This window comes from Aquarana catesbeiana, linkage group LG01 (assembly GCF_042186555.1).
Source record: "Aquarana catesbeiana isolate 2022-GZ linkage group LG01, ASM4218655v1, whole genome shotgun sequence".
Taxonomy (NCBI): domain Eukaryota; kingdom Metazoa; phylum Chordata; class Amphibia; order Anura; family Ranidae; genus Aquarana; species Aquarana catesbeiana.
In genome coordinates, this window is record NC_133324.1 from 762,195,322 (window position 1) to 762,212,942 (window position 17,621).

General features: G+C 44.2%; 1 protein-coding gene across 2 annotated transcripts in view; it reads left to right on the forward strand.

The window, feature by feature from the left end:
* Window positions 1–17,621, forward strand: part of KLHL2 (kelch like family member 2) — a 265,189-nt gene that overhangs the window by 66,877 nt on the left and 180,691 nt on the right. For both annotated transcript variants that reach the window (XM_073606085.1, XM_073606086.1), the window contains exon 4: window positions 7,788–7,909. In XM_073606085.1, coding sequence (XP_073462186.1) covers window positions 7,788–7,909 — 122 coding nt within the window. The remainder of the gene's footprint in view (window positions 1–7,787; window positions 7,910–17,621) is intronic.

Below are 17,621 nucleotides of genomic sequence, written 5' to 3' on the forward strand. Positions count from 1 at the left end.
TCTTTTTCCTCCTCTAAACCCCCCATCTTCCACTCTCCCCTCATCTCTCCCCTCAACTCTCCCTTCCAAGCTGGAGTTTTGCATCATGCTGTAAATATGTCTATGCAGTATGCACACAACAAAAGAGCAGCCTTGTTGGTTGTACAGGACAAGTTGCTCTTTCAGGGGGTCATTGCAAGTAAAAACGCAGGATATAGTATTTTATCTATTGATTTAGGAGGGTGTCTGAGCTTGCAGCTTTGTCCTGAAGGAACCCTTACTTTTTTTCACAAGAACAAGGTTGTTTTGAGACCGACGTAACTCCTTCTTGCCTGAGTTGGTCTTGACTTTTCATTAAAACCAGGACATTGTGTTTCCTTTTTGCCCAGCTCCAACACATCCTACAGAGGTTATTCTCCACTGCTTGGATGTGGTTAGGGCAGTGAATCATGTAGCCATGGCCTCAGTTTGTCAATCTGTTTGTGTTGCCTGAAAGCTCCTGGAAAGGACAGGATGCCTCTAAAACTACTATTGCTATGTTAAACCGATCACGACCTGAAAGGCAGGGTCCCCCCCTTTTGTGTGAAGGCCCGCTCCACCAGAAGTGTCGGTTCTTCCTGGGTTTTTAAAAATCAGCCCTCAGTTTGCTATGTGTATAAAGCAGCCACCTAGTCTTCTATGCAAATGTGTTCAGTAAGTTTTTTACCAGGTGGAACTTCAGGCCTAAGCCGACACTGGTTTTGGTCAGCAAAATTTTTCTTAAAGCACAATGAAGTGTCTCTTCGTTCAAATAACCGTATTCTTGGTGTGGCAAGTGCTCCCCGCCTTCCAAAGCACCCCCACTCGTGCCCTCACTCACCGGTAAGCTTCACCCCTGCAGGGGTATCAAGCCCTATAAGCTGAATCCAGCAGCGATGATCCGTGGTGACAGTCCTCCGTCCGCCTCTCTGGTTATTTGAATGAAGAGACACTTCATTGTGCTTTAAGAAGAATTTTCCAGAAATTTTTTTCTTTTGGGGACACTTATTCATTACCACTTTTTCTTATGAACTATTCACATTTTATGCTTTTTTGCACCACTGTGTATACGAACTAAGGAGTTTTTACTAACACTTGTTTTTTTCAATATATATTTTTATATATATATTTTTTGTAATGGTTTAGATTGGATATTTTTCAACGACTTATTTTTTAGTGTTTGCGTTGCTCACAGAGATTTTTATTGATGTATTAGCATATGTGTTATTGCACACTGCACTTTATGGTTATATATTGCCGTTAGAGCATTTTATATATGTACATATAATTTTTCCACACTTCTGTAACACTTAGGCCCCTTTCACACTGGAGCGGTTTTCAGGCGGTATTGCGCTAAAAATACCGCCTGAAAACTGCCCCTAAACAGCCTCCGCTGTTTGTTCAGTGTGAAAACCCTTTTTCGTCCGCCAGCGGGGGTTAAAACCGAACCGCTAGCGGCCGAATACCGCTGCAAGAACGACGGTACAGCAGCGCTAAAAATAGCGCTGTTGTACCGCCGACGCCCCCACCGCCCCAGTGTGAAAGGGGCCTTATTTTTTCACACTTATATATTTGTGGACATTACTTAGTGCACATATAGTTGAACAGCGCCAATCACCCCAATTTAGTACTCTGTCTGTTTAGAATTTCACTTAGGTGTTATTCTGTGCTGGGGGGGCTGCAGTTCCTTCACTTCCTAAGCGCGGAACTATTATTTCTTATATGATCATGTGCAATGCTCTATGTACACTACAAATCCCATAGTCCCTAGTCAACCAAGAAAGGGTGGCTGTTCCCATTTGAGAGCAATTGATCGGCCCGTGTGCACTGGAGTCAGTCCGACAGAAGCCAGCTGGCTTCTGTCAACCCACTAAGTTGAATGGAAAAGAACTAGTAGTGTGCACGAGACTTTTACGTACAATTTAAAAATATAGTTTTGTATATAGGGAGGGTAGATTAGTTACAACATTAAATCTCTGTACCGTAAAGTACAACCATGTTCGTATCACTGCAGGGCAGAAAGCAGGGACTGCATATGTAATGAGCTAATGTCTGTTCTCCTGTACATATTTAATTTAAAAATCATACATCGCAACTAGATTTTTAAAACCTACACATATTGATAAGAGTATTCAATAGTATCTTACTGATCTTTTACTCTCGTTTCCCCCCTGGTAGTTATTTACCCAGCTTTTGTCTTTAGGGAAATGGAAGATGCAGTATGGGATTCAATGCTGTTGTTTAAAACCCAGAGGAGCATTTCCCTTTTCTGTTGTTTTCCATGTCTTGGTTGTTGGAATCCTTTTAGGGCAGCTGTTTGTCTTTTTTAGTAATTTTCCCAAAGAAAACTGCAGTGTAATTTTACCCAGGTGTATGAGCACATAATTACTTTCAGAACACTATCGGAAATACTATCTACGATTTTCCACAGCATGTAAATGTGTGGTGAAGGGTGAATGGTCTTTAACCTCAGGGTTTATGAACTTTTCTGCTTTATCATATACTTCATTGGTTCCTACGTTTTTGCAGGTTATGTACAAGCATTTTCTGCAAAATAACCAATGTGCAATGCACTGTAAGTGAATGCTTTGTACATACAGATATGAAGTTAGGTATTTGAAAGGAACCACCCATTACAAAGTCCCTGTCTTTGGGCTTTAGTGCAGTGAAGGCAAATTGCTGCAGGTATGAAGTGCAGGCACCTGAAAGTCATTTTGTTTTACCAGCTTTCCCAGTTACTATCTAGGGGTGCCTTTCTGCCCTGGAGGAACCCTTGAAATGCTGTTCAGGTCTTGGGGAACTCCTGCTATAACCAATTCATTGTGACCAGTGGGAAGAATGCCCCCTTACAGTGGTAGTCGATATGCCACTCTTAGCCCAGGTTCACATACAGTAGGTGACCGCGATATTGTGTCAATCTCGCCGCACTTCTCGGCGAGATTTGACACCTACGAGCCCCGTCGCAGGAGCCAGCGCCGAGATGGCTCACTCATCGGGAAAGGAAAACGTTGTTTTCCTCCCGCGATGAGTGACAGACAGTGCTGACAGCTGTCTAGTATGAATCCTGAGGCGGGAACACCGCGCCAAATTTTAAATGAAAAAACCGGCGTGGGTTCCCCCCTCGGGGGCATACCAGGCCTTAGGTCTGGCATGGATTGTAAGGGGAACCCCCTATGCCGAAAAATCGGCGTGGGGGTCCCCCCCAAATCATACCAGACCCTTATCCGAGCACGCAGCCCGGCCGGCCAGGAAGGGGGGTGGGGACGAGCGAGCGCCCCCCCCCCCCCCTGAGCCGTACCAGGGCCACATGCCCTCAACATGGGGGGGTGGGTGCCTTGGGGGAGGGGGGCGCCCTGCGGCCCCCCACCCCAAAGCACCTTGTCCCCATGTTGATGAGGATAAGGGCCTCTTCCCGACAACCCTGGCCGTTGGTTGTCGGGGTCTGCGGGCGGGGGGCTTATCGGAATCCGGGAGCCCCCTTTATAAGGGGGCCCCCAGATCCCGGCCCCCCACCCTGTGTGAATGAGTTTGGGGTACATGGTACCCCTACCCATTCACCTAGGCAAAAGTGTCAATATAAAAAAAACACACTACACAGGTTTTAAGAATAATTTATTAGTCAGCTCCGGGGTCTTCTTCCGACTTCGGGGGGTCTCCTTCCGACTTCTCCCGGTGTTCGGCCTCTTCTCCCGGTGTTCGGCCTCTTCTCCCGGGCCCCGCCGCTATCTTCTTCCAGCTCTATTGCCAGCGAGGGGCCCGGTCTGCTGCTGCTGTCTTGTCGCCGCTGTCTCGCCGCCGCCGCTGTCTCTCCGCTTCTTCTCTTCTTTTCTTCTTCCCCGATGTTGACACGACGCTCTCTCCGGCTCGAATGCTGTGTGCGAGCTGCGGAGCCATTTATATAGGCGGTAACCCCGCCCCCTTACGACGTCATGGTCCCAGCATGCGCAGGGACTCTGGCGTCATAAGGGGGCGTGGCCCCAGAGTCCCTGCGCATGCTGGGACCATGACGTCGTAAGGGGGCGGGGTTACCGCCTATATAAATGGCTCCGCAGCTCGCACCCCAAACTCATTCACACAGGGTGGGGGGCCGGGATCTGGGGGCCCCCTTATTAAAGGGGGCTCCCGGATTCCGATAAGCCCCCCGCCCGCAGACCCCGACAACCAACGGCCAGGGTTGTCGGGAAGAGGCCCTTGTCCTCATCAACATGGGGACAAGGTGCTTTGGGGTGGGGGGGCCGCAGGGCGCCCCCCTCCCCCAAGGCACCCACCCCCCCCATGTTGAGGGCATGTGGCCCTGGTACGGCTCAGGAGGGGGGGGGGGCGCTCGCTCGTCCCCACCCCCCTTCCTGGCCGGCCGGGCTGCGTGCTCGGATAAGGGTCTGGTATGGATTTGGGGGGGACCCCCACGCCGATTTTTCGGCATAGGGGGTTCCCCTTACAATCCATGCCAGACCTAAGGGCCTGGTATGCCCCCGAGGGGGGAACCCACGCCGGTTTTTTCATTTAAAATTTGGCGCGGTGTTCCTGCCTCAGGATTCATACTAGACAGCTGGCAGCGCTGCCTGTCACTCATCGCGGGAGGAAAACAACGTTTTCCTTTCCCGATGAGCGAGCCAGCGCGACATTCACAGTACCCTGTCGCCGAGAACCAGCGCGATGGTATCGCGCTGGAAACACAATCTCGCGGTCAGGTACTGTATGTGTGGGTTGGGAACGCGTGCATAACCCATTTGCACTCCTGACCTGCAGACGCGCAGAGGTACCACATGCACAATGCGGTTCCGTGTGGCTGTGTTTTTAAAAAAGGGTCAGGGACTTCTTGGCCTACTGTGCCTGCGCAAACTCTCACACGACCCACACAAGTGTGAACCTACTCTTACTTTTTTTTAGTTCAACAAGGGTTTAAATAACTTTCCCCATTCATGCATTCAGTGGGAAAGGGGGAATCGCTCCCGCTGAGCTATTGTATTCTGCAGGTGGGGAGTCTTCCCAGAATACAGTGATCAGTGTTGCTGGTTGCACTTGATTGTTCAGGAAAAACCTGATAGGGGACCAAGCCTAGTACATATTAATGAAAATCAGACAAACAATTGATTTTTTTTTAATATTCGTACTATGTTGAAAACGAGCATGCCAAATATTGGTACGAAAATTCTTCAACAAGATAGGAAAACTTTCACTTATGTAGCCATGTTCCAGCATAGAATCAGAAGTGATGCATGTGACCCTTCTAATCGTAGTAACAATCATAATATTAATAATGACTATGTAATCCTAACCTTTTATTTGCAGTCAAAAAGATAATCTGTATACTAGTAAATTGTATGTATACTGCTATTAACTTATCACTATTGCAGACATTTAAAAAAAAAAACTTGTTGTTATCCTGTATATGATCATTCTTTCATGTTTATGAAAATAATTTTCATTGCCTTCTTCTTTTTTATTTCCGATTACTCATGGCCTTGCTCATTCGATTCTATTTTTTTTTTTTTGAGGATGAATACTGTACTAATTAGACTAAAATAATTTGTTCTGGTAACAAGAAATTTCCAAACATTTCCCTTAGGAAATTTCTGTCTGAACAGTCGACATTGACTCTTGAAAGCTGTAAACTAATGGACAGAATATTGAACAATTGTTTCAAATACAGATATTTTTGTCCTATTTTCTAATAATGTGTACTAGGGTTATAATACAATTTATTTTGTTTGTTAAAAAAAGATAAAATTAAAAAAAAAAACCCTTTAAAGTGATAGTAAACAAAATCTCCAAAATTAATCCATAAACTTTCACTACGTGTGTCCCTGTCATCTGTTTCTCATGAAATTGTTCTTTACTGCGTTTTTCTGATTTTTAGTAATGTCTTCCATGAGCCCCCGAAATCTCTCCGTTTTCACTTTAACCTCCCTTTGTTTAGAAGGAGCTATGCATGTTAGTTACGATCATATGCACTGCTCTATGTGCACTACAAATTCGATCTTCCCTAGTTCATCAAGAGAGGGTGGCTGCATTCCTACATATAGTAGGACCACGTAGAACTAACATAGCCACCCTCTAACAGGATGTCAGATCACAGCAGCAAACAGAATTTGGAGACGGTGGGGAGCAATAGAAAGTACTTTTCTGAATACATACTTGAAAAGAATATTATTTTCTTAAACCAGAGTTTAGTCTCACTTTAACCCAAAGACAAAAATGTAATATTTTGTAGTTTAGCAGTTCTTAGGCTAAAAAAATAAATAAATGTAACAGTTCCGTCTAAGAACATTTCCAGAAAGTACAATTACCTGTTGATGTGCCAGAAATGTGTCTTATCACTTCCTGTGAACTAAACCGACAGAAGGCTATTTTCTATAAACAGCTAATTTTCTTAAGATGGCCATAGATGGATCTAATCTCAGCCAGTTCAACAGGGACCTGCCGAGATTCCGACCCATCTATGGACAGGTTGATTGTACCTAAGTCGATCCATCGATTGACTTGGGTACAAACAGCCTGTGAGATTTTTTACATGCGATTACTGCCGGTGGCTTTAGCCACTACCAGTAATCGGTGTGTTCTGCCAGTCAGGAAGGCTCCCCATCGGCAGAACACAATAGAGCTGCAGGAGGGATTACCCCATCAACACTGACATAAGGCTTGCCTTACCCCCATCTACTGTATGTGCCAACAGACTGGGAGTGATCCTAACAATAGTTGCCACCATGTGTTTCAACAGAAACGCACACCGTTCAGTGTTATCGAAGTTCTTTCTTTCCTTTAGAAAATATCTGGTTATTTCTCTGAGGGATGGAATTTAGCTGATCTACTTTATGTACTTTGTAATGATTCAACTGTCTATATATTAGTTATACTCGCCATTAAACACACTCCTGAAAAGGTGAACGCTGCTGATTAAACTCGTAGAGAGAAACTTTTGGTCTACAAAACATTCTGCATACAGTAACTAAAATGTCACAGAAAGCTCCCAAAGCTTACTTGCAATTGGGAGCGTCCAATCATGTGACCACTGTGACAGCCAATCACAGCGGTCACATGATTGGAATGCCCACCTCCACCTCCCAGCATTTAGATTCTCTTAGGCTGCATTCACACTACGTTTAAATTTGACATGCCGAGGTGTGAAGGACAAAACACGGGACTCGCATTTGAGATGCCATTCATTTGAATGACACCTCAAATCGCGGAGCGGGTCTGCCGCGATAAATTGTGCTGCAATCGCAGCAACCCGCACCGTGGGACGCATGTCGCCCCAAAGTAGCTCCTGAACTATTTTTGGGCGACATGCGTCCTGCGATTACAGCACGTTTTATCGCGTGACAATCGCGGCAGACCTGCACCGAGATTTGAGGTGTCATTCAAATGAATGACCTCTCGAATGCGAGTCCCGCGTTTTGTCATTCACACCTCGGCACTGTCAATTCGCGGGCAGATCTGTGGCAAATCTGCCTGCGATTCAAAGCGCTGTAGTGTGAATGCAGCCACAAAGAGCCAGGGGTGGCGGTAGGAATGGGTTAAATGTGGTGATGAACGCTGACTATTGTAAACAATTGAATTTGTACAGTTTGAATAGATACCCCAGCTGCAATTATTGTTTTTTAATCTTATACTTAATTTTATGTCATGTAAGTAAAATTGTTAAATTTTAACAGATCTTCTTTTTGTGCTAATCATTGAATATACCTAAAAATCTCCATTAAAATAGAGTTTGTGTATAAGAGCCTCAAGTTAATATTAAAACAACAACCTTATGAAAAATATTAAATAGTGTCCGTTTTTCTGTTCAGGTGAGATGAGTGAAAGCCGAGCAAAGAGGGTCCGCATAAAAGAAGTGGATGGATGGACCTTGAAATTACTTGTTGATTATGTTTACACTGCAGAAATTAAAGTCACAGAGGAGAATGTGCAGGTAATGTTACTGAAAGTAAAAGTGACCAGCTTGTGTCTGACCGCTCTTTCTTTGAATTATTTCTAACGGCAACAACCATTTTCCCCTATCAGTCCAGAACTTTTTTTTTTTTTCTTTTGCTAAAATGTAAATTACAGTATCTCCTGCCTACAAGAATTTATACGTAACGTATCTGAGTGTTAAAGATAAATGTTCAACTTGCAGTTTAGGGGAGCTTGTTTTCACTTTTGCTACTTCATAAATGTGTTTGTGTAAATTAGGGATCTCCCAGCTTTTCAGTACGAGTGCTACATTGTGATTTATTTCTTAAATATTTGCAAGCCAAAAAAATTAAAAATCAGGTTTATAAAGAGTACCGCCTTTACATTTGGCGGTGCCTAGCCGAGTCCCAGCCTTTACATTTGGCGGTGCCTAACCGAGTCCCAGCCTTTACATTTGGCGGTGCCCAGCCGAGTCCCCGCCTTTCCATCCGGCGGTGCCCATCTGAGTCCTTGCCTTTACATCCGACAGTGCCCATTAGAAGGACTGCAGGAGGGTCATTACTGGTTGGCTGGCAGTAGATGTGCCAGTCTCTGTATTATGATACACAGATTAAAGCATCCACTGCCAGCCAGCTGGAGTATTTTCACAGACACTTGCAGCGGGTCAGATACATTCTTGTAGTGGGCTGGATGTGTGAATAGCAATAATAGTACAGCCGTGGTGCAATTTTGCAGGCCTGAAATTGAATATGCTTACACGTGTTTTGGACACTCAAGCAATAAATGCAGATGTCATCTAATGTGTTAAAGTAGTAGTAAACTCTTTTCCCCTATTTTTACCTACAGGATAGCTTATATAAAATGTTACCTGTAGGTAAAATGAATATCTATGCCAGTGAGCAGCAGCCAGTGACGTCACCGTTGCATGCACTCTGAAGGAACAGCATACCTGTGCCATAAGCCGTTCCCTCAGAGCTCCCACGCGCATGAGTGACGCCATTGTGACCCGCCCATTCAAGCGCCCGCAAACCCAGAAGGAAGGCGGAAGAGAGGTGTCTCATAATGTGCTAGTAGCACATTATGAGATTACCTTGCAGGGAGATTTTTTTTTTTTTTTAATCTGGAAAAACGTTACTTTTGCTTTAACGTGAGGGTAGATTTGACTTTGTATTTATTTATGCCTCTTTTTATTTTTACACTTTTTGAACTCGGTGGATCAGGTAAAGGAGGACTTCACAATCCAGTTCTGCAGCAACAGATCACCATTCTCCTCAAAGTAAGCAAAGATTATACTGCTGTGATCTGTTGCTCCAGGGGGATGCCGAATACAGCTGGGTAATTTCTTTGCTTCCCCTACATGGCTGCCAAAGCTTACAGAGGTTCCCAATTAAACCAAGTGAAATTCTTTAGCTCTGGTGGGAAGGAGTAACTGAGCTGTGGAGCACTTTTTATAGAGCAGGATCACAAATCCAGGAGGTTATCGATTTGTAACTCCCGAGGTTCTTGCACTGAGCAGCACGTGAAGTTAAAATGACGGAAAAACTGTAATCACAGCTCTACTGACAAACTGACACCTGAAACTCAGTTTGTTACCAGTTCACCACTTGTGCAGTCTGCAGGCAGGGAAACTTGATAGAAGGTATTGGCAGTCCCTGTTGTCCTTTTCGGCAGATTCCCTGTCCCTACCTTTATCTTTCGTGTTTTCCCCATCTGCAGACTGAATGTGGCATGCAATTTTCTGGAAAAAGCTGATACTTGCAGAGTGAAGGCAGCACTGGACAGGGCAGGCCGGATGTGGGAAAGTTACATTACAGCAACATTTAAGGTACCTGTTTCTGCTAAACTTTTGGGTGTTGCATAGTGTGATTTCTTGGTATCTTTTCAGACTTGGGAGCAGCTGTCCTTGCATTGGTTCTATACAGTCTGAATGAGAGGACCTTTTTATAATCTGTTTCTGAACAGAGGTATTAGTTGCATAAAATACTTGTGGAAGCTATAAAACTGCACCTCTGTAAAAGTCAGTCCTGTAAGCAAAGAACGGCAACAGTGGGACATATAAGTATTGGAGAGAGAGCGAACTTACTTGGGAGTCACCTCAGTACTTTCGAAAATGCATGCTACATAAAAGGCCAGAACATAGCAAAGCTGATTTTATTTGAATGTATCTAGCTTCAATGAAAATTTTCAGCTGTACACAATAAATTATAGTGCTAGCTTTCTATGCACTACAATCTATTTTGTTAGCCAAAAAAATTGTATCACTCTAAGGCTCAGTTCACACTGCCGTGACTTGGGATCCGTCCCCAAGTCGTGTGACATATGAAGTCTCATGTTAGTCAGTGAGAGCTGTCTTAATTTGCACTACTGAAGTCGCTTCGACTTTTGAAAAAATGAATGTACTACTTCAAGGCGACTTCTACAGTGCCTTGCAAAAGTATTCACACCCCTTGGCATTTTTCGTATTTTGTTGCCTCACAACCTGGAATTAACATGGATTGTTTGAGGATTTGCATCATTTAGATTACAGAATATGCCCACAACTTTGAAGATCTTTTTTTTTTTATTTTTATTTTTTTTATTATGAAGCAAACAACAAATAGGACAAAATACCAGAAAAAGTCAATGTGCATAACTATTCACCCCCCTAAAGTCAATACTTTGTAGAGCCACCTTTTGCAGCTCTCACAGTTCCAAGTCGCTTTGGATAAGTCTCTATAAGCTTGCCACATCTTACCACTGGGATTTTTGCCCATTCCTCCTTGCAAAACTGCTCCAGCTCTTTCAATTTGGATGGTTTGCACTTGTGAACAGCAATCTTTAAGTCTGATCACAGATTTTTTTTATTGGATTGAGGTCTGGGCTTTGACTAGGCCATTCCAACACATTTTTTTGTTTCCCCTTAAACCACTCAAGTGTTGCTTTAGCAGTATGTTTGGGGTCATTGTCCTGCTGTAAGGTGAATCTCCGTCCTAGCCTCAAATCGCACACAGAGTGGTACAGGTTTTGCTCAAGAACAGAAGAGGTCCCAACTGCTGAAAATCATCCCCAGAGCTTGATGTTGCCCCCACCATGTTTCACCATGGGGATGGTGTTCTTTGGGTGATGTGATGTGTTGGATTTGCGCCAGACATAGCGTTTTCTTTGATGGCCAAAAAGTTCAATTTTAGTCTCACCAGACCAGAGCACCTTCCTCCATACATTTTGGGAGTCTCCCACGTGCCTTTTAGCAAACTCAAAATGTGCCATTTTGTTTTTTGCTGAAAGTAATGGCTTTCTTCTGGCCACTCTGCCATAAGCCCAACTCTGTGGAGCGTACGGTCATCCTATGTACAGATACTCCAGTCTCTGCTGTAGAACTCTGAAGCTCCTCCAGGGTTACCTTAGGTCTCTGTGCTGCCTCTCTGATCAGTGCCCTCCTTGCCCGGTCCATGCGTTTTGGTTTGCGGCTGTCTCTTGGAAGGTTTGCTGTTGTGCCATGTTCTTTCCATTTGGTTATGATAGATTTGATGGTGCTCCTAGGGATCATCAAAGATTTGGATTTTTTTATAACCTAACACTGACTTGTACTTCTCAACAACATTGTCCCTTACTTGTTTGGAGAGTTCCTTGGTCTTCATGGCAGTGTTTGGTTAGTGGTGCCTCTTGCTTAGGTGTTGCAGCCTCTGGGGCCTTTCAAAAAGGAGTGTATATGTAATGACAGATCATGTGACACTTAGATTGCACACAGGTGGACGTCATTTCACTAATTATGTGACTTCTGAAGGTAATTGGTTTTTATGGGCTTCATGACAAAGGGGGTGAATACATACACACATGCCAATTATCAGTTTATTTCTGAAAAATAGTTTTATGTATATATCTTTCTAATTTTACTTCGCCAACTTAGACTATTGTGTTTGGATCCATCACATATAATTCAGATTAAAAAAACATTGAACCAAAGCCTGTAATGTAACAAAATAGGTAAAAAGCCAAGGGGGTGAATACTTTTGCAAGGCACTGTATCTGGCTTGTGCCCATAGACTTTAATGGAAGTCAGATCCTCATCTATAGTGATGTGATTTGGATCCGACATTACAGGAAGATTACCCAGGCATTCCCCCAGTCGCCAGCAAATCGCCATGAAGTCGCCTGGCAAAGTCGCACTGTAAGTTTCTACATAGGATGATGATTAACATTACTCTGCTGCTGGTCACAAATAAATATTATCGGAGCAATGCACCAAATTTAAAAAAGAGAGCCCATAGCACATGCCCTACCAATCAGTAAAGAAGACCTTCCTAATATTTCTGGTAGTGCACAGTGCCTCTGTGACATGTAGCTGTAAACTAATCTAGGAGTGTACCAGTGTTGGCACATCTAATGCAATATACGGGAGTCACTCAGAATGCTCAGATATTGCTAAATACTGGTAAAGGTACAACAAACAGTGCTTACAAATAAACAGTGAGAAAAATACCACGCTAATTCAAAGAACTAAAATAATAAAAGTAAGAAACAAGCAGCCCCTAAAAGTGGGATACACACTGGATAAAATAAAAAATGTAGCAGCGCTAATACATATAAACAATATAGGTGTAAACATTAAAAATAACCATAAACAAACTATAGGAGTGATGTATGGTTATACCATGAGGCATAACAAATTGACAGCGTTTTCGGCTCTCCTACCCCAACTCTAAAATGAATGCCATGGTATTTCTTACCAGGATATACTACTGTTTATTGGTTTGACGTGTATCCAAATTAAATAGTGTATTCATTCCTTTTTTTATTTACACAGTTTTTCTCTGCAAGGAGGGAGAGAGAGGCAATGTATCTCTCCTCTCCATTCACAGAGAGAGAAGCACAGGCTGGCTTCACAGTAAATGATCACTGTGGTAGCCAATTGGAGGCTATCACATCGATCGGGTGACCCGGAACCAGGAGTTCTGGGTAACAATCTTATTACGGGACCCTGGTCTCTGTGCTGGGAGCACGCTTTGCGGCATATATGTGGCCCTACAGGGAAAAAAGCCCAATCCAGTGGGGCCTCATATATGCGTACTGTCAGTGTGAAGGGGTTAAATAACATGTGGTGGATGCCCTTAACCTGCCTGCGAAATGGTGCATCTGCATAATGTATAGAACCTGTTACAGCAGAACTGACAGCTATAAAGAGAAAAGGCTGTTTACAAAGTACAAAGTAGATTGCTGGCACGTGACAGCTTCTAACAGCTGAAGATTTAAAGTGGTTGTTAACCCACTGTAAGAACTTCATATAATTCTGTTTCCCAAGGATAGGTGCTCCTATGTCTGCGTTTATAAAAAAAAAAAAAAAAAATGCAGATTGTACCTCATTTCAGAGCGGCGCTCACTTGACCAGCCGGTTTGCTCCTCTCCCCATCTGACAGATGCGGTGGGCGGGGCCAAGATTCCCATGCTGACGTCAGTCGGGAGAGGAGGAGAGAGCCGGCCAGTCATGTGAGCAACGCTCTGAAATGAGGTGTAATCTACATTTTTTTTTTTTTTAAAACAGACACATGAGCACCTATCGTTGGGGAAACAAACAGGATTATTTAGGACATTAAATGTTATTTCAGCAGCAGGGGGTAGGGGCGAGCCCTGACACAAGAGCCGACAGGGAGGTAGGGGGGAGAGGAGGACAGGAGAGACGGAAGAGAGCGGATGACTGAGGTACGTAAACTGACCACGGCGTCAGGCCTCAGCAGCCATGATACACAGTTTATAAAGGGGAGGGTAGAAACTGGCAGGATCAGCCAGTTATTTCAGGTCTTTCAGGGGGCCAAATTACACAGCACAAGCACTGTATAACATGCTTTAAAGGAACTTTCTTAACCTAAAAAAAACACAAGTAATGAAGTTGTTGCAATGGATTATCCCTCTTCTAATGGCTCCCACCAAGATTTTAACCAGACAAACCGTGCTTTCAAGCTTCTTCTGCTGAGCTCTCTCTTTAGACAACCCAGAGTGCTTTGGGAAACCTTTGTCATATGTTATAATGTTAACTTTTAAAACAATGACTGTATACCTGGGGGATAATAATAACATATAACTAAAGAAGCGTAAATTGAACCAAAATAACTATAATTTCCCTGTACACAATGAACTCTTCTTTGTTGTCTGCATAGACTCAAATTTCCAGTATCATTCCAACTAGCCATCTGTTCTCTGACCCGTGATCTAGAAATTGATTATAACAAATTCCAGATCTCTGTTTTGTAAGTTGATGCTTACATTAAGCTGCTCTTGGAACATATTAAACACGTTCACGAACACATGTAGTCTCTGTAGCTTTGAGCTGTGTGCTTTTTCATTTGGTGAGCTGTCTTATCTAGTCCAGAGCAACAGAGTAACTTCAGTAGCAAGAGAAGCATTGTTTGTTTGAGCGAATGATTAGAGCATCTTCTAACCGAAATGTAAACACCCACAACACATTTCAAATATACAGACATGATTAAGGTACTTCTAAAACCAAACGTCATATAAGCTTTATTGTGTTGATGTAAAATTAAAAAGTTTTCAGTACTTTTTTTTTTCTTTTTTTCCAACTTGCGTTTTCAATAAGATGATGCTTAATAAAGGTTATCTTGCCATGAGGGTCTTAATTGGGCACTTATTGTTGTGGGGTGACAACTGTCTACTAATTGTATCCCTACGTCGTCACCCAGTCACACCCCAGTTGAGACTACAAGTGGCTGCATTAACACACATTGTTCAGGCACGGTCCACTTTAAGCTGTGCCAGAGCAATTATGTGGTGTAGATGCTGAAGTGCAAATTGACAAAGTAGCTGAAAAACACTGAAGGAGACCAGCAACACTGAGGTAATAAGAGTGAAGAAAGTTTTCAGGAAAAAACTTGCCAATTTATAATACATGGAGCTTTAGCAAACAAAATATCACAGCTGACTGGGCTTCCATCTTCAGCCAGTATTCCTTCTGGGTTTGCCGGCTCTAACCATTTGAATGATTGAGCCACGATTATATCACTCCATGCACATGGAAGTCACAGCTGTGGCACAGCACTCTGGATTGATGGTACATTTAGTGTGCTCTCAATTTAGAGCGCAGTGTGCATGCACGGTGACATAGGCTTCAGAAATGGGGAATATCTTTTAAACTGTGCACGTTTAGGAGATATGCATTGTACCTTACAGGTACGTTTTTATTATAAGCATACCTGTAGGTACACGTGACCAAGCGGTGTTTACTACCACTTTAATGCATTCCCTGCATTAAGGTAAAAAATGTCCTATTGGTTATATTACTCCCCCACCTTCCTAAATAGTTACCGGAGTCCCATTTTGATCCAGCGCTTTGGCTGAGTGCAGCAGCTCTGCTCACTTCCTCTCCTCACAGGACTCGGTGAGAGCAGCGGAAGCCATTGGCTCCTCCTTATGGCTATCAAATCCTGTGAGGAAGAAGTGGCAGACGGGGCTTAGATGCGCTGTGTGTTTCAGTAGATGTACACAGCCCAGCTGAAGAAAGAGCTTGCAGTGGCCCCCTCAAAGGAAGTGGCTTACGGTGGTGAACAGAGCAGAGGAGGAGCTTAGAGCGCCAGCTGGGACCCAGAAGAGGAGGTTCAGGTCCGCTCTATGCAACACTATTGCACAGAGCAGGTAAGTATTCGTCATCTTGTACACTCGGCTGTCATTTACAGAGGCTGCAGGAAAATGCAGCAAAATCGCGGCCTATCCGCAGCAGTAACTAAACTCTGCTAAATAAGAACTAAAAGCCTAGTTGTCTTTTCTTGCTATACAGCAATGGAGCATGGAACATCTGGTAAGTATGGCGTAAATACACCATTGCACGTGGTGGAAACACAGGGGATACCCTGGGAACAAGGCACAAAACACTTTATATTGCACAAAAAGACTTTTTTTATCGTACATCGCGGGAAACCGAGCACCATATGAATTACTATGTGGGTTATAGGCCACCTTCAGGTGATGGACACTGGCACACCCTAAACAGGAAGTTTCCTCCCTATATAACCCCTCCCATACCAGGAGCACCTCATTTTTTTCGCCAGTGTCTAAGGTGTTGGTCACGAGTGAATATGTGCTCTGAAGAGAGCTCCACTGGAAGGATCCTTGCTGGATTTAAACAGCCTCCATAGAACGGATCCATCCAAAGTGCCACTAAGGCCAAGGTGGATGGTACCCGGGCCTCGTATAGAGCACAAGGTTTTGCCTGTAACACCTCTCCTTGCAGGGCTGGACCCCAGGACCCAGGGCTTTTTGGTCATGCTTACATTACTTAAAGCTTTTCCTGGCGGGGTGCTAATACAGGTCCAAGGGAGTGGAACCCCTGATAAAAAGGGACCCAGTCCTTAAAGGTTTGCTAACGCAGCCCGCCGTGATGGGTGAAGTTTGGATCTGTCTGACTTCAGCAGTATCCTGCGGCGAGGATAAGGTAAGGGGAAGAAGCCTAGGAACTGTAAAAAGTCCAACTATGGTTTTTTCTTCCATGAGTAAAATGTTGTCATGCCTTAAAGTCTCCACCAGAGAGAGTAAATGCACATACCTTTAACGTTGCCTCTCAGTCAGCTCTGTGAATGCCTAAGAGCAGGTGTGACTGGCAAGACCCGAACGCCGCTCGCGCGCGCAGGAACCACTTCTGAATTGAAAAGGGGGGAGCGGGATGATGTGCGGAGGGGGCATGGCTTAAGCACGGTGCCGTGTGCGGGACGTAGCGGTCACAAGGCACACAGCACAGGCGCGGGGACACAGAGTTTGCAGATACAAACGGTGCTTGCTTTGGCAGCACAAACACCACAAGATACAACTCTCCTCAGCGAAAGAACTGGAAATACAGCTGCAGATCACACAGGACACAGGAGCGGTGGGGTCACGTAAGGCGCTGCATACAGGCATTTTCCCAGTAAAGGAAACACTTTTTACTCAGCACCAAGCTGAACTCTATTAGCGGCATTGTGTGCTAGACTATTGCTCAGCAAGTAATGCATTTATTTAGTGCCTCTGCTTTTATGCTTAGCACTATGGCTTCTAAAAAAGACAAAGAAGGTACCAAAATTTCATCCCCAGGCGCTGGCAACTCCAGTTGTGCCTCCACACTGTCATCCTCTCCTGAAATATCAGATGTGGCAAGCCAGGGTGAGTCATTTGAACCAATTGGTGGTACAGCTGCTTCTCACATCTCAGCCCCTGTATACATGACTGAAGATGCATTTTCCTCCTCCCTGCTGGGCCTAGAAGGAAGATTAGCGGCTTTAATCGCATCCTCCATCCAAGAGGATAGGAAGCGTGTTAGGTCCCCCTTTCCCACCTTAGACCCTTTACAAAGGGGACAGTGGGTAGAGGATGAGGTGTTACCCTCAGGCGATCAGGAGGAAAAACAAACCGATTACTCCTCTGCAGAGGAGACAGTGGTGTATGAACCTTTTTCAGCCTCGCAATCTGAGAAATTGCTGGTACAATCTCTTACGGAGATGATTCGTTCCACTTTAAAGCTACCCCTAACGGAGTCAGCTGAAAGTTCTGTTTTTTTCTTTAGGTTCCTTAAAATCATCACAGCCTTTGCATGCGTTTCCTGTCCATGCATTACTAGAAAAGCTTATTTATGCTGAATGGGATCACCCGGATAAGCATTTTCTCCCTCCAAAGAGATTCACAGCACTCTATCCCATGGAGGAGAAATTCACCAAAAAATTGAATGTACAAGCAGTTGACGCTGCGATTTCCAGTGTGAATAAAAGTCTAACGTGTCC